The 18485-nt window shown below is 40.7% G+C and overlaps 1 protein-coding gene across 1 annotated transcript; it reads right to left on the bottom strand.

Moving 5' to 3' along the window:
* Positions 1 to 253: 253 nt before the first annotated feature.
* LOC109904438 (hepatoma-derived growth factor-like) lies at positions 254 to 16821 on the bottom strand. The gene is made up of 6 exons (XM_031788677.1): positions 16330 to 16821; positions 11708 to 11784; positions 11215 to 11359; positions 10763 to 10921; positions 3532 to 3705; positions 254 to 3124 (listed from the first exon to the last, which is right to left on the bottom strand). The coding sequence occupies exons 1-6, from the start codon at positions 16414 to 16416 to the stop codon at positions 3104 to 3106; spliced, it is 663 nt and encodes a 220-aa protein (XP_031644537.1). The 5' UTR covers positions 16417 to 16821; the 3' UTR covers positions 254 to 3103.
* Between the last annotated feature and the right edge of the window lie 1664 nt (positions 16822 to 18485).

Genomic DNA, 18485 nt, shown 5'->3' with positions numbered 1-18485 from the left:
GAATCTACAAACATATTTTCCACAAGTCAACAATGACACTGTCGGAGAGTGGACTCTTCAGTAAAAGATGCAGGTCTTCTCGTACCCCCCCCTATCTTACATTTGGTGGCAGCTGTGGGATGAACGTTAATGTCCAGGTGGAACGATAAGAGGGGAAGGTGCACATTCTATAAGGAAAGGCACTCCTGGTGGGGTTGACATAAGTCCACATAATCACAGGCACATAGAAAGTTAAACATGACAGGCAGGTGGACTCATTTTGTAATCAACATGTTTATTGGTTTGAAATAAAATGGACTGGCAGCTAGCTACAATGGTAGAACTAAGCAAGAAGCGTGGCGGATTGACAATCAGTGAAAAAGATCCAAAGAAAGTAACTGGAATTTTACTCCTTACATTTTTTGGGGATTTTAGGTCCACTGTGAATTGCTGAGGATCTGGCTATGACCCACCAAAAATAGAATCCTTTTGACAGCATTAGGTTTTGAAAGTTGAAATGTAAAAGGGAAAAATAATGAAAAGGTCCAGAATCATGGAGCAGGTCAGTCAGCGTACAAAGTTGACTATGAATGAGTTACGGTCTAGCAGTTGAAAGGGAAGCCTGGTGTAAAGGTCTGGGCCATATTCAGTACAGACTGAGAGCAGTTCTAAGGCCTGTTCCTGAAACGCACCTGTGTGTCGTGGTTCAGTTAATTAATGACTTATGGAATTCTAAAAAGACCTGATGATTGAATGCATATATGGATTTCACCAAACAAGGGCCACAAAATTGCAACAACGAATTAATGACATATCCAAAAATCATCCAATCATAAAACTGAAGACACGCGCCCCCCCCCCCCCCCCCCCCACAAATCACAAAACATACATAAGGGAGGGACCAATAAATGTGACAAAAAAAGGGCTCCCCGAAAAAAAGAAATTCACATATTGCATTTCAAATATCAACACAAGGGTTATATTCTTACGACAACACAAAACAATAAAACATTTGGTTTAGCAGCCAAAATCATAGGACAAGTCTCACTCTGTTTCAGTTCAAAAGGTTTGAAGGGGAAGTCACTCACACCAAAATATTAAGCTACACACAGTTACACATACTCTAAGTATGCCCCACAGTGAATAGTATAAGGGAAAAAGCAGAGCAACTTCAAATCAGAATTGTGACAATCATGTACCCAAAGACAGAGCTATTCTGCACAGTGTTGAAGTGTTCGGTTTTCACAGGTGCCCCAATATCAAAATAACCTGAACACCATCTTGTTGGCCACAAGGCTGATGTCCTCTTCACAACATTGTCACCATTAAAGCACCATAAGAGATGGATGACATGAGATTGTAAAATGTCTGGACCAATGAACAGTGCAGTTTCTATCAAGAAATGTAAATATTTTTTCAAGAACTCATTAAAATCTGAACCTTCCACTGCTTTTTTCCACTTTTCATTATTCCCTTTCTAAATCAGGTTTAACCTGGGATATCAGGGAGGCGAAATTAATTAGGTGCAATTAATAGAACTGAAAACCAGCAGTACTCCAGACCTCCAGGGTAGGAGTGAATGCCCCTTCCATAGAACATAGTCCCCTTCCTAGTCATCTTCCAGACCTGAAAGTATTGCGCTTCATCAAACATGTCACTGGTTAATACCAACATTATCACAGAAACATTCAGGAATGTTTTTCTTGCTTTTAACAATGCACATTTCACTTTGGGGTAGTTTCTGAAATATAGATTTCCCTTCATTATTTACACGTCGGAATTGACCTATATGGACAGTGATAAAGTGTAATGGTTCTGATAGAAGAAATCTGAAAATGCATAAGCATGGTAGCAATTGAAAGGGAAGAGTTTGGAGATTATGGAATCATGTTTAGACCAACGCTGAGGACAACGGTTTACCTGACATCCAAACATTACACTGCTGATTTTATGTGCATTTTACATTTAGTGTACATTTCTTCGCATTTGTTGATACCAAAATCTGAAATATACTCTGGATACAACCAGTAAGGGAGAGATGGGGGCAACTTCTGAACTTGAGCACCGCACACGACAAGAAAGGTTGTCAGTCAAAACCCATACAGCGCTGTGACACGCAGAGCCAGAGCTCTGACGTCATTTATAGCATGTTACTGTAGAGCCACTGCGTTCCAATTTAAACTTATCAGTGCCCAAATCTGCCATTTTCAACCCATATATTGGTTTGAGTGTAAAGGGTTAAGACAGGGGTTTGCAAAGTGGTTTTCGTTTCCTTGTGCTTCTGTAAATAGATGTGACATTCAATCAAAATAGGGAATTCGGTGTCATTGAAGGCGCATTATTTGGTCACCTACCATGTACAGGTAACATGCAACATGTTATATAGCATTAAAACGACAATTGTCGCTAGAAAAACTTGCTAATGATCTAGGCAAAGTTAAATATCTTAAAAGTGCAACACACCATGAGTAAGAAAATACATTGCCTGTTTCAAAGTCAGGCCGAGGAAAGGGAAAGAAAAGCAAGTACAATTACTATTATGTATACACCTTAAAGCCAAGAACACATCTTTTTATAAAGCACAACGACATAGCAAAACGCTATCAAGTCTAACACCAACGACCCTCATAACTAAAAACCTATTCAAAAACAGGATTTTTATGTTAAATGGAAATGAATTATGAATGTAATGTGTACTAGATTTCCCCAAATTTGTTTTGTTTATGTTTAGATTCTTGTTAAAGAAACCGTATGTGTACTCTCTAAACTGTAATGCATTTGACACCTAGCAGCCAGACATCATAATTGGACAAAAAAAAAAAAATTACACATCCGAAACACATTTCCTCTTGAGCCTTGAATTTCTCATTACTATTGGTTTGACTTGACAATTTCAATCCTGGGATATACAATATCCCCAACTGGCAAGTAAGGTTTTTTTTGCCTTTCAATATATATATCTATTGATATATAGCAAGTACAATTTCTATATAGGTCTTAACACTTTCCAGTTACTTAAACAGCAGAAAACTAGCATTCAAAGATGAGCTAATTACTGTATGTTGACGCCCCAAATTCCACAGAGAAGAACCAAGGGTTCTTGGTCTTCCTCGGAGGCTTGATGTTAAGCACTGTCCATCACAGGCTGAGAAGAAAGCATGGAGAAAATGTTACATCGCATCAGTAATTTAATTTTTTATAATGTTGGATATGAACCAAACACCACCAACAACTCAAAGTTAGGTGGATTAGGTGCGAGTTTCTCGAAAGCCTCGTTGCCAGTGCAGTAGTATATACAGTATCTATTGATGAACAATTCCGCGTAGAACAGCAAAGTGCTTAATTGGTTCAATTTCGTTAGTTCAAGCACAGAAGATTGTCAACAGAAATAACAGGCCACATTAGCTAGAAGGCTTTTGGGAAACTCACCCTGGACCAGGCCCTGATGTATGACCAAATTAATAGATCTCCTCTGAACAGGAGATCGATGTAAAACAGTGAAAAAAGGTAGTTTCATATCTAACTCAACGGTCAAAAGACAGCATCCCTCACCTTCTCTGATGTTAGTTGGCCCTCGGTCGGTGGTTTTGATTCACCCGGCGCAGAAGACAGGTCAGTGGGCTTATGCCCTGCCTTGTCATTAAGCTTCAGCTCAGTGTCAGACTTCTTACTATCCACCTTCGAGTCACCTTTGCCCTCTGTGTCCTTAGGTCGTTTAGGAGAGCTCTTCAGAGAGAGAGAGAGAGAAAGACGCATCACCCTTATTCAAGTGACATGTTTCCCCAAGTGGCAAGAAAAAGCATGTGAACCCTTTGGAAATATCTGGATTTCTGCATAAAATGGTCAAAAAAATTTGATCGGATCTTTATCTAGATCACAACAATAGACAAACAGTCTGCTTAAACTAACAACACACAAACAATTACATGTTTTCATGTCTTTGTTGAACCCCCCGGGTAAACATTCACAGTGCAAGGTGGGAAAGTAAACGAAACCTTGGATTTAATAACTAGTTGACCCTCCTTTGGCAGCAATAACCTCAACCAAACCTTTTCTGTAGTGGAATTTTGGACCATTCCTCTTTACAAAACTGTTTCAGTTCAGCAATATTCTTGGGATATCTGGTGTGAACTGCTCTCGAGGTCATGCCACAGCATCTCGGTCAGGTTGAGGTCAGGACTCTGACTGGGCCACTCCAGAAGGTGTATTTTCTTCTGTTGAAGCCATTCTGTTGTTGATTGACTTCTGTATTTTGGGTCGTTGTCCTCTTGCATCACCCAACTTCTGTTGAACTTCAATTGGCGGACAGATAGCCTTACATTCTCCTGCAAAATGTCTTGATAAATTGAGAATTCATTTTTCCGTCAAAGATAGCAAGCTGTCCAGGCCCTGAGGCAGCAAAGCAGCTCCAAACCATGATGCTCCCTCCACCATACTTTACAGTTGGGAGGTTTTGATGTTGGTGTGCTGTGCATTTTTTCTCCACACACAGTGGTTGTGTGTTCCCTCCAAACAATTCAACTGTAGTTTCATCTGTCGACAGAATATTTTGCCAGTAGCGCTGTGGAACATCCAGGTGCACTTTTGCAAACTTCAGACGTGTAGCAATAGTTTTTTTGGGGACAGAAGTGGCTTCTTCCGTGGTGTCCTCCCAAGAACACCATTCTTGTTTAGTGTTTTATGTATCTGCGCTGTGCTCTTGCAGTAATCTTTGCAGGGCGGACACTCCTAGGTAGAGTAGCAACCGTGCTGAACTTTCTTCATTTATAGACAATTTGTCTTACCATGGTCTGATGAACATCAAGGTTTTTAGAGATACTTTTGTAACCCTTTCCAGCTTTATGCAAGTCAACAATTCTTCATCTTAGGTCTTCTGAGATCTCTTTTGTTTGAGGCATAGTTCACATCAAGCAATGCTTCTTGTGAATAGCAAAATACATTTTTTGTTGAGTGTTTTTTTAAATGGCAAGGCAGCTCTAACCAACATCTCCAATCTCACCTCATTGATTGGACTCCAGGTTAGCTGACTCCAATGACCTTTTGGAGAAGTCATTAGCCTAGGGGTTCACATTCATTCTGTATTCAATGTAGACAAGAAAAATACAATAATTTGTGTGTTATTAGTTTAAGCACACCGTTTGTCTATTGTTGTAACTTCGATGAAGATCAGATTTTATGACCAATTTATGCAGAAATCCAGGTAATTCCACAGGTAAGGGTTCACATACTTTGTCTTGCCACTTAATGTACATGATTGCTTATTTGTTCGTTTTTATTTTATTTTACTTTTTTAAATAAACAACAAAAAACTTTAAAATCCCATGCAATGATAGTTTTATTATGACAAGCAAAGTGACCCACACCTGCCACTCGTCTATTGAAGTCAGTAGTACTTTGTTAGAACACCTTGAAATATATTTCACAAGGGATTAGTTAATAGCTTATTCATCATTACTCCCACATTTGTTAATGTTAGCAAGGTAGTTATTCACACATGTATAAACAACTTTAAAAAGTAATAATGATCCATATCATTTATAAGATGTTTAATAGTAGGTTCATAAACCATTTACTAATCATTTTTCCTTTATAAATGCTTTGAGTGAACAGTGTAATTTATCACAAAAATAACTTCATTGGTAGACATTCCAGCCGTATACGATTCTACTTAAGGTCTCAAAATAGCCTAGAACATAATGGTAAAAGAATAAGCACACAAGACAGGATGTTGAAGGAAATGTAAAGCATATTGTTTGTAAATGAAGAAGTGTTTGTAATGCAAATGTTTTGCTAATGTCAACCTTGCAAACCCAAACTAATCATAAATCAGAGAGATGTAACCTACACATAACAGCTGGCCGGATCGGCCCATTTTCCTCTAGTGGATTTTCATTCCTTCATTACAGCTGATATGTGATTGAAGTAGAAATGTTACATGTATGATTTGCAGGTGGAAATGTTACATGTATAACCTTTAAGCGCAGACTATTTTCACACTTTGGTTTTGGTATATCACGTGCAAGAAAAAGGTAATACCGTGGGGCAAAAAAGTATTTAGTCAGCCACTAATTGTGCAAGTTCTCCCACTTAAAAAGATGAGGCCTGTAATTTTCATCATAGGTACACTTCAACTATGACAGACAAAATGAGAAAAAAAATCCAGTAAATTGTAGGATTTTTAATGAATTTATTTGCAAATTATGGTGGAAAATAACTATTTGGTCAATAACAAAAGTTCTCAATACTTCGTTATATACCCTTTGTTGGCAATGACAGAGGTCAAACGTTTTCTGTAAGTCTTCACAAGGTTTTCACACACTGTTGCTGGTATTTTGGCCCATTCCTCCATGCAGATCTCCTCTAGAGCAGTGATGTTTTGGGGTTGTTGCTGGGCAACAGACTTTCAACTCCAAAGATTTTCTATGGGGTTGAGATCTGGAGACTGGCTAGGCCACTCCAGGACCTTGAAATGCTTCTTACGAAGCCACTCCTTCGTGTCATGTCATCATTGTCATGCTGAAAGACCCAGCCACGTTTCATCTTCAATGCCCTTGCTGATGGAAGGAGGTTTTCACTCAAAATCTCACGATACATGGCCCCATTCATTCTTTCCTTTACACGGATCAGTCGTCATGGTCCCTTTGCAGAAAAACAGCCCCAAAGCATGATGTTTCCACCCCCATGCTTCACAGTAGGTATGGTGTTCTTTGGATGCAACTCAGCATTCTTTGTCCTCCAAACACGACACGTTGAGTTTTTACCATAAAGTTCTATTTTGGTTTCATCTGACCATATGACATTCTCCCAATCTTCTTCTGGATCATCCAAATGCTCTCTAGCAAACTTCAGACTGGCCTGGACATGTACTGGCTTAAGCAGGTTGGACACGTCTGGCATGGCAGGATTTGAGTCCCTGGCGGCGTAGTGTGTTACTGATGGTAGGCTTTGTTACTTTGGTCCCAGCTCTCTACAGGTCATTCACTAGGTCCCCCCGTGTGGTTCTGGGATTTTTGCTCAAAGTTCTTGTGATCATTTTGACCACACGGGGTGAGATCTTGCGTGGAGCTCCAGATCGAGGGAGCTTATCAGTGGTCTTGTATGTCTTCCATTTCCTAATAATTGCTCCCACAGTTGATTTATTCAAACCAAGCTGCTAACCTATTGCAGATTCAGTCTTCCCAGCCTGGTGCAGGTCTACAATTTGTTTCTGGTGTCCTTTAACAGCTCTTTGGTCTTGGCCATAGTGGAGTTTGGAGTAGACTGTTTGAGGTTGTGGACAGGTGTCTTTTATACGGATAACAAGTTCAAACAGGTGTCATTAATACAGGTAACGAGTGGAGGACAGAGGAGCCTCTTAAAGAAGACGTTACAGATCTGTGAGAGCCAGAAATCTTGCTTGTTTGTAGGTGACCAAATACTTATTTTCCACCATAATTTGCAAATAAATTCATTAAAAATCCTACAATGTGATTTTCTGGATTTTTTTTCTCATTTTGTCTGTCATAGTTGAAGTGTATCTATGATGAAAATTACAGGCCTCTCATCTTTTTAAGTGGGAGAACTTGCACAATTGGTGGCTGACTAAATACTTTTTTTGCCCCACTGTAATTCTGTTTTCCTACGAAAATGTTACTTGACCAGCATAGAGTGCGTCTGAAGTTACACATCACACTATTACAACAGTGTGACTGTTTGAATGAAATTATAAATAGATTGCCTTAAACATCCTCTGTAGTGTGTGATTGTTTAACCAATGATATGTTCAAGGCCATTCTAGGATAAAATATGCACTACATATTCTGCTGTTCTTTCCCCCACGTTGCACGATGCTCCTCACCTCCACTTGGTTCAAAAAAGAAACAGATTCCCTTACTGCAGATTCAGTCTAAGGAGCATCAGGTACTGCTGAATGGTATACCAATGGCATGTACATTATTTTATGAGAATGTGCACTGTTCACTCAAGACATTATGAATAATTATTACATACTTAAAAGGTTGTTTATAAATGTGAGAATAACTAGCTTACTAACATTTACACATGTGGGAGTAATTATTAATTCATTATGAATAAACTATTTACTTATCGTTATTATAAAGTGCTGCAGAATATTCCTGTGGAACATGTAACATGTAACGTAACATTGCCTGTGAGGCAGTTCTTCTGCGATACCGGCCATCAATGTTTCCAAACATTTTTTGGGCACTGAGCAAATTTCAGGTCTTATGAGCAGAATCTTGAACACTGTGAGCATTCTTTGCAACTTACAGCACGCTTTTACTGTAAACACTGAGGCTGTGCCCACTTTCAGTTACAGTTTTAGAAAATGTCCAAGTAGACAACTGAAGCTATTTGGAGCCTATTAGGACATTCACAGTTGCCTATCAACAAAAACAATGGATCAAATGCATTGCATAACATTTTCAGATGAAAATAGCTATTGATTGAGGCCTGTATTCCATGAGACTTTAAAAAAACCTTATGCAGGGCTTAACATTAACCTTAGGTTTTTTATTTGTCTGAAAGCTCAAGTCACTTATCAGAAAACAGAAAAACTTGTCTGTAAACAGTGAACACCATGGGCAAAATATGTGACTGGAAATTGTGTTGTATTGTGACGAATGAAGGAAGAAACTACTTTACAAAATAAAAGTATCATTATTGGTACCATACAGAGAATTGTAAAAAAATATTGTCTTCTTTGTATATTCAAGCCCGTCTCAAAATACACTACTGCCCATTTGAGACAAAAACAAAGGTCTTAACCTGACGTGCTTTTGAAAGATGGCAAGAAATGCGTCGCGGCGGTCTAAGGCACTGTGTCTCAGTGCAAGAGGCGTCACTACAGTCCCTGGTTCAATTCCAGGCTGTATCACATCCAGCTGTGATTGGGAGTACCATAGGGCAGCGCACAATTGGCCTAGCGTCGTCTGGGGTTGGCCGTCATTGTAAATAAGAATTTGTACCGACTTGCCTAGTTAAATAAAGGTTAACAAATGAACAGCTTTTGTATTAGCTATAACCTGCCTAATAACTTGCTAACTATTAAAGAATATGAAAACATTTCCACACACGGCACTGCTCTTTGATCTCAAAAGCGCTTCTATTCCAACAGTGGGTGATTCCTGATGGGCTGGCCCCAGGTGGTAAGTGTATGCAACAACACATCTGCCACGCTGATCTTCAACACGGGGGCCCATCAGGGGTGCATGCTTAGTCCCCTCCTGTACTCCCTATTCACCCACGACTGCTGTGCCAAGCACGACTCCAACACCATCATTACGTTTGCTGACGACAACAGTGGTAGACCTGCCTGACCACTAACAACAATGAGTCAGCCTATAAGGAGGTCAGAGACCGGCAGTGTGGTGCCAGGAGAACAACCTCTGCCTCAATGTAATGAAGACAAAGGAGCTGATCGTGGACTACAGGAAAAGGAGGGCCGAACACGCCCCCATTCACATCGACAGGACTGTAGTGGAGAGGGTCAAGAGTTTCAAGTTCCTTGGCGTCCATATCACCAACAAACTATTATGGTCCAAACACACCAAGACAGTCGTGAAGAGGGCACGACAACACCTTTTCCCCTTCAGGAGACTGAAAAGATTTGTCATGGGCCCAGAGATCCTCAAACATTTCTACAGCTGCACCCTTGAGAGCATGCTGACCGGTTGCATCACTGCCTGGTATGGCAACTGCTCGGCATCTGACCATAAGACGCTACAGAGGGTAGTGCGTACGGCCCAGTACATCACTGGGGCCAAGCTTCCTGCCATCCAGGACCTATATACTAGGCTGTATAAGAGGAAAGCCCAAAAAATTGTCAAAGACTCCAGTCATCCAAGTCATAGACTGTTCTCTCCGCTACCGCACGGCAAGCGGTACCAGAGCGCCAAGTCTAGGTCCGAAAGGCAACTTAACAGCTTCTACCCCCAAGCCATAAGACTGCTGAACAATTAATCAAAATGGCCACCTGGACTGTTTACATCGGCACCCCTTGCCCCTTTGTTTTTACACTGATGCTACTCATGGTTTATTATCTATGCAGTCACTTTACCCCTACTTACATGTACAAATTACACCGACTAACCTGTACCCTTGCACATGGACTCAGTACCGGTACCAGATGTATATAGCTTCTGTTATTTTATTGTGTTACTTTTTAAATTACTTTAGCTTATAAAGGTAAATGTTTTCTTTATTATATTTCTTGAACTGCACTGTGGTTAAGGACTCGTAAGTAAGCATTTTACGGTAAGGTCTACACCTGTTGTATTCGGCGTATGTGACAAATACAATTAGATTTTGAAACTGCTTGTGCCGGCCAATGCAATAGAATGCTATTCTGATGCGCTCTGCCTACGACAAAATCACTGACAATCTTGCCAAGTTGGGTTTGATGCATTGAAAAAGACTGATATGTTCATTTGATCATAATTCCCACATTACTGTAGAAGGAAACGTTGATCTGTTTCAGGCAAGAATGTAAACTAACGGGGCAACTGAAGGTCAGTAAAGTTACATTTCATGCAACAGGATCTCTGCGCAGGCTGGCATTTCTTCTCCACTGCAGACCTGAAGGAGCTGCGCAGCTTAGAGGGAACATTGTCATAAATTACTACCTACAATAGTGGCTATATAGCCAATTGACTTGTTAGTAAATGCTCAGCCGTTTGAATGCCCAATCAATTGAAATGGGCAAAATATAAACAAATACAGTAGCGATATGGGGTATGGTTCTACTTGTTAAGACTGACTAGACATTTGAATGTTTGACACTTACCTCGCTGGAACCCCCAGCTTTCCTCTTGGCCACTCCCTTGTCATTCTTCTCATCGATGACGAGGGTCCCTTCGTCCTCGTCACTGCTTCCTTCTGCATCCCCCTTTTGTGCCCCTCCTGCCTCCACCGCCCCCTCTGCTGGAGTCGTCTCCTTTGCTGGCTGGGGGAGAAAGAACAGAATTAAGGATGGGAAACGTGCTGAACTACTCCCAATGCACACCTGTATTTGTTGAGGTTGAGTATAGGTAAATGTGTATTTGGGAGTACTTTTCATCATTGATGATGAAGTAGTAGGGTTTTTGTGTTCCCAGAATAGCAAAGAAAAACATTGGGTGGTGTGCGTCTTAATATCTGCTGAAATCATATACCATCATGTGTCACACAGGAACAAAGGCTCAAGCATGTCAGCAGGCACACAAACAGACACGTCCCTTTCCGTCTCTAAGCACACACCTCATAGCCCGCGGGTTCGTGTATCACTGTAGGGTTGTTCTCAATTTCCCAGAGACCCTCGCTGAAGCCTTTCCTCTTGGTGGGCTTGCCAAACTTCTCCTTGCCCTCCTCATAAGGGAACAGGTCCTTGGGACCCAGGAATGCCCTGAGAGGGTGAAGGTTATAAAGTTCAAAGGTTGACGCATGCAACCACCTACAGAGCTTCAAAATACTGTTCTATGGAACTACCAGGTAAACGACTAATGTGTCATTCCAAATGAACCACCCAGTGCACTCATGGAGATCTGGAGAGAATTTGATAGGTGTGAGGAACGATATGGTGGTAGCTCCAACTTGTTCTCTGATAGGTATAAGTAATACGGAGAAAATACAGAGTAGCCTATTAAAGCCTCTCATATCGCGACTATTGTATAGAAGGTAGGGGCTAGGGATTCATTTGGAATTAGGCAAGACTATGTGATAGGATTCATTGCATCAAAAATGATTTACTTACGTCTCATGTGTCCCAAAGAAGAACACTTGGTACTTGTTGGAGGGGGACTTGACCACTCCTTCGGGTAACTCGTTAATCTGCGGAAGAAGGAAACAATGAGTGTAATTGTTAGGGAGTGCTTCAAACTAAATAACTAGGGGCAAAAGTGCAAAGATGGTGATTTATGAATTTCAGGAGCTACCGCAAACAATACAAGTTCATATAAAATATTTTGTTGGGCTACTGAAACAAAGAAAAGGCAGACCAGCGTAAACTAAAAAGGCCAGAGCTGCTTTAAGAATTAGGTCATTAAAAATGTACTTCATACACTCACTTGAGGCCAGGTTTCAAGTGCTTTAATGACTGACACACACTTTCATTTTCTCAGTCAAATATACACACATAGCGTAAATGACTGACATTCAGAGTTCTGTCAAAATGGTGTCTCTCCCCCCAAGGCAAATATTGGGCACTGGACACAGTGGCAAATCAATGAGTCTCTTCACCGACCCCCTTCACCCAATTTGAGCTGAACAACAAAACAGATAGCCCTGTGTGTATATGTATGGCATAGTTTAGGGAATAGTAAAGAATTGTTGTTTTGTGTCCTGTGAATGTATTATGAATGTGAATGGGATCATGCACAAATGTATTGATAATTTTCCTGTAATTTTCCTGTAATGCTAAGCATGTAACGAGTACTTTTGGGTGTCAGGGAAAATGTATGGAGTGAAAAGTACAGTGGCGCAGCGTCTAAGGCAATGCATCTCAGTGCAAGAGTGTGCAAAACTGTCAGCAAGGCAACGAGTGGCTACTTTGAAAACACTAAAATATCAAATATATTAGGATTTGTTTAACACTTTGGTCACTACATGATTCCATGTGTTATTCTACAATGTAGAAAAATAGTCAAAATAAAGAAAAAACGTTGAATGAGGTGTGTCCAAACTTGAGGTACTGTCTGTCTGTGTGTGTGTGATATATATATATATATATACACAGTGCCTTGCGAAAGTTTTCGGCCACCTTGAACTTTGCGACCTTTTGCCACATTTCAGGCTTCAAACATAAAGATATAAAACTGTATTTTTTTGTGAAGAATCAACAACAAGTGGGACACAATCATGAAGTGGAACGACATTTATTGGATATTTCTAACTTTTTTAACAAATCAAAAACTGAAAAATTGGGCGTGCAAAATTATTCAGCCCCTTTACTTTCAGTGCAGCAAACTCTCTCCAGAAGTTCAGTGAGGATCTCTGAATGATCCAATGTTGACCTAAATGACTAATGATGATAAATACAATCCACCTGTGTCTAATCAAGTCTCCATATAAATGCACCTGCACTGTGATAGTCTCAGAGGTCTGTTAGAAGCGCAGAGAGCATCATGAAGAACAAGGAACACACCAGGCAGGTCCGAGATACTGTTGTGAAGAAGTTTAAAGCCGGATTTGGATACAAAAAGATTTCCCAAGCTTTAAACATCCCAAGGAGCACTGTGCAAGCGATAATATTGAAATGGAAGGAGTATCAGACCACTGCAAATCTACCAAGACCTGGCCGTCCCTCTAAACTTTCAGCTCATACAAGGAGAAGACTGATCAGAGATGCAACCAAGAGGCCCATGATCACTCTGGATGAACTGCAGAGATCTACAGCTGAGGTGGGAGACTCTGTCCATAGGACAACAATCAGTCGTATATTGCACAAATCTGGCCTTTATGGAAGAGTGGCAAGAAGAAAGCCATTTCTTAAAGATATCCATAAAAAGTGTCGTTTAAAGTTTGCCACAAGCCACCTGGGAGACACACCAAACATGTGGAAGAAGGTGCTCTGGTCAGATTAAACCAAAATGGAACTTTTTGGCAACAATGCAAAACGTTATGTTTGGCGTAAAAGCAACACAGCTCATCACCCTGAACACACCATCCCCACTGTCAAACATGGTGGTGGCAGCATCATGGTTTGGGCCTGCTTTTCTTCAGCAGGGACAGGGAAGATGGTTAAAATTGATGGGAAGAGCCAAATACAGGACCATTCTGGAAGAAAACCTGATGGAGTCTGCAAAAGACCTGAGACTGGGACGGAGATTTGTCTTCCAACAAGACAATGATCCAAAACATAAAGCAAAATCTATAATGGAATGGTTAAAAAATAAACATATCCAGGTGTTAGAATGGCCAAGTCAAAGTCCAGACCTGAATCCAATCGAGAATCTGTGGAAAGAACTGAAAACTGCTGTTCACAAATGCTCTCCATCCAACCTCACTGAGCTCGAGCTGTTTTGCAAGGAGGAATGGGAAAAAAATTTGGTCTCTCGATGTGCAAAACTGATAGAGACATACCCCAAGCGACTTACAGCTGTAATCGCAGCAAAAGGTGGCGCTACAATGTATTAACTTAAGGGGGCTGAATAATTTTGCACGCCCAATTTTTCAGTTTTTGATTTGTTAAAAAAGTTTGAAATATCCAATAAATGTCGTTCCACTTCATGATTGTGTCCCACTTGTTGTTGATTCTTCACAAAAAAATACAGTTTTATATCTTTATGTTTGAAGCCTGAAATGTGGCAAAAGGTCGCAAAGTTCAAGGGGGCCGAATACTTTCGCAAGGCACTATATATATACAAATTTTAAAAATAAACAAATGGCAATTCTTAATGAAAATAAATGACCTACTTTCCACTAATTTGCAATGGAGTCTGAGCTAAAACACCCGTACACCATTTACATTACCTTACAATAGGCTCATGCATTGCTGCCAGACAATCAAATGCCAACCGCTGCCACCAAATACCCTATATATATATATATACACAAAAGTATGTGGATACCACTTCAAATTAGTGTATTCAGCCACACCTGTTCGCGACAGGTGTATAAAATTGATTACACAGTCATGCAATCTCCATAGACGAACATTGGGCTTACTGAAGAGCTCAGTGACTTTCAACATGGCACCGTCATAGGATGCCACTTTTCCAACAAGTCAGTTCGTCAAATTCCTGCCCTGCTTGACCTGCCTGTCAACTGTAAGTGATGTTCTTGTTTAGTGGAAGGGTCTAGGAGCAGCAATGGCTCAGCCACGAAGTGGTAGGCCACACAAGCTGACAGAATGGGACCGGCGAGTGTAGAAGCGTGTAGCACGTATAGCTAGCCTGTCCTCGGTTGCAACACTCACTACAGAGTTCCAAACAGCCTCTGGAAGCAACGTCAGCACAAGAACTGTTCGTCAGGAGCTTCATGAAAACGGGTTTCCATGGCCGAGCAGCCGCACACAAGCCAAAGATCAACATGCACAATGCCGAGCGTTTGCTGGATTGGTGTAAAGCTCACCGCCATTGGACTCTGGAAACACTTTTTCTGGAGTGATGAATCACGCTTCACCATCTGGCAGTCCGACAGACAAATCTGGGTTTGGCTGTTGCCAGGAGAAAGCTACCTTCCCCAATGCAGAGTACCAACTGTAAAATTTGGTGGAGGAGGAATAATGGTCTGGGGCTGTTTTTCATGATTCGGCTAGGCCCTTTAGTTCCAGTGAAAGGAAATCTTAATGCTACAGCATACAATGATATTCTAGACGATTCTGTGCTTCCAACTTCGTGGCAACAGTTTGGCATTCTGTATTTTATTAGGATCCCCATTAGCTGTTGCGAAAGCATGAAAACACAGAACATGAATAGACAAGAACAGAACAGTTTGGGGAAGACCCTTTCCTGTTTCAGCATGACAATACCCCTGTGCACAAATAGAGGTCCATGCAGAAATGGTTTGTCAATGATCGGTGTGGAAGAACTTGGCTGGCCTGCAGAGCCCTGACCTAACCCCCATCAAACACCTTTGGGATTCATTTGAACGCTGACTGCGAGCCAGGTTTAATCACCAAACATCAGTGCCCAACCTCACTAATGCTCTTGTGGCTGAATGGAAGCAAGTCCCAACATCTAGTGGAAAGACTACCCAGAAGAGTGTAGGCTGCTATAGCAGCAAAGGGCGGGACCAACTTCATATTAATGCCCATGATTTAACAATGTTCGACGGGCAGGTGTCCACATACTTTTGGTAATGTGTATTATCCATTCGGAATTCCCACACTAGCAAACTCCGTTACAATGTTTCAAAGTATCCATTTCGCGACTCGACTAGTAGCAACTTTGTATCACAATCACATTTAAAATACTACTGGTTGGACTTGGAATAGTCTAATATCTTAGAAGTCGAGGGGTAACTGACATTAAATGTACTCCAGCCTATTTGTTACAAGTTGAATATATGATATGTGTTTACTTGACGCAATGGTCTATCGGACAGCCTATACTAGGCCTCGTATCAATGATTAAATTAAACAGCATCTCTGCGAAATGAATAGTACTCAGGACGGCATTTGCTAGGTCAATGTAAAAGTATGTTTACTGCTACAATTTAGATTTCCCAAAATGAAACACCAAATGTACAACAACAGAAAACATGTCACTAGCCTATTTCACAGCGCGTAGTCATACGCAAATAAACTTTGCAAAGACCAGGGGTAGGCCTCAATGAACTGATCTAGCAGATAGGCCCATATACATGTGGGATAGAAACAAGAAGACGTAGGCCTACTATTAGCGTTTGGTTAAGTAAAAGTCTGAAGTTGCTTACCCTCGCGGGCCAATGTGGATAACCCTTCATTTTCGCAAACACGAGATCCCCAGGCTTATATTCTTTTTGCCTATTCGACCTCGGCATGGCTTCTCAGTGGATGAATAATATATATATATATTTTAATATATATATAAAAATGGACAATGTCGGTTTACTGTTGCAAGAACAACGAAATATAGCAACCTAGAGGATTGCACTTGTTAGGTTAGGAGCTCCAACTTTCGGTTGCTTTAGGTTTTCGCGTCAAAATTCAGCCACGCGTAGAAAATTGGAAAGTGGACGCAATCGAATTGGTAACTTTGCGCGGTCTAGTGCTTTGCAGAGTGTGGTTACAAGATGCACCTATCAATTGTAATTTTCGTATGTTTTATAAAAAATCCCGTTATTCCTGCCGTCCTAATCCTCTGTATATAGAGACTTGTTTTTGTTTGAAATTGGAACCGCTTCCCTCTTCCGAGCAGACTCATTATCTGAAATTGACTAGTATGGGCTAGGCTTGAAACCGAGGTAGCAAAGATATTGGAATTCTGCAAGATTACATAACCTCCAAGGATTTTAAGGTAAATAAACCTACCAAAACACCAACAACATCGTTATTTTGTATTTGATTTGCATTACCTCAGATTAAAATTGTCTATAATATTTTACTGATACAATATCATTGATGTATCTGAATAGCCTATCTAGGGAGATCCAATTCAATTTTCTCCACTATTGTGTCAATCCAAAAGGGGTACTGTATTGGCTTTATTTTCTTTCACACCTTCCTTTGTAGCATGGTTCCAGAAACCATATGGTGAATGAATGTGTAACCCCACAATTCAGCTTGGTGCAGCTCTGCTGGCTAGTAGTGTGAAAAGGGTTGGGTAGTACGTAGTACACAAGTTTCAAACTGACAATTAACTCTGAAATGTCCAACTGAACTTTTTTTATTTTAAATGTAACCTTTATTTAACTAGGCAAGTCAGTTAAGAACAAATTCTTATTTACAATGACCTGCCTACCTGGGAACTGTTGTTCAGGGGCAGAACAACAGATGTTGACCTTGTCAGCTCAGGGATTTGACCCAGCAACCTTTCGGTTACTGGCCCAACACTCTAACCACTAGGTTACCTGCCGCCCCAATTATATGTCCCAGGGTTGCTCCTGTTATTTTCAATTTAAGACAAAGTGTGGGAATATTGAAAACTCCAAAGAACCTGTACAAATCTGTGTAAAAATGATTGACATTAATGGATATATCAAGTAAATGTAGTTTTAGCAGTACTTTCACAGGGTTCATTAGTGAGCACTGTCCAGGCGAATTGCTGAATTTCCATCAAGGGTGGAAGAAATTTGATCTTGTAACAACATATTTTTATGCCCTTAGGGAAGACACACCACAAACACGGACAAACACCCTTACATCAGAACACTCGTATGAGAGCACTTGACAAGGAGTCCATTGCAACTGGGGTAGTACATCTTGGAACTTAACAGAATCTTTGTAACTATGCCTCTTTTAAGACATTATGCATCGAATAAAGATAGACTCTATTTGGAATGCCTTGAAGCAGTGAGACTCATCACTCTTTACATTCACCAGAACACAAAAGCAGTGTGACCATCAGTCGGCTGAAAGAGTCCAGTCTTCCTGTTAGATATTAGTAAAAATCCAAGACCAACCAAAATATATCCAACTAAACCAAACCCGTTTGATGTGATGCCAGACTAACCATGGTGCCTTAGTCTCGCCTATACACTTTTGACACTTCATTGTATAGCATCTCAAGTATCTTGTTTGACAGGTTCTGAACAGCACAGACAAAGGTTGCAGAAAAACCTGCCAGCAGGTTTGGGTCCATCCACACTTATGCCTAAGGATAGCTTCCTGGGTATTCCAAACAAGGCATCTGCAGCTACAATTTGAGTCCCATTTGCCTAAAATAAATTACTCCCACCTGTCAAATCCATATGGTTGTTTCTTGCTGTATACCCGAGGACATAGAGAGGTTCTGCTGACATCTGAGGAGGCTGGTGGAATCTAACTACTAGTATTGAGTACATGCCCAGTGGGAAAAACTTGGTTGAAAGGACGTCAGTATGACGTCGTTTTATGACATCTTATTTTGGTGACAAACTGGTTGAAAAATTATGTTTTTTAAACCAACCAG

Source organism: Oncorhynchus kisutch, linkage group LG14 (assembly GCF_002021735.2).
Source record: "Oncorhynchus kisutch isolate 150728-3 linkage group LG14, Okis_V2, whole genome shotgun sequence".
Lineage (NCBI taxonomy): Eukaryota > Metazoa > Chordata > Actinopteri > Salmoniformes > Salmonidae > Oncorhynchus > Oncorhynchus kisutch.
The sequence above is the reverse complement of the archived record's forward strand: the minus strand, read 5'-3'. Positions and strand labels throughout refer to the sequence as shown.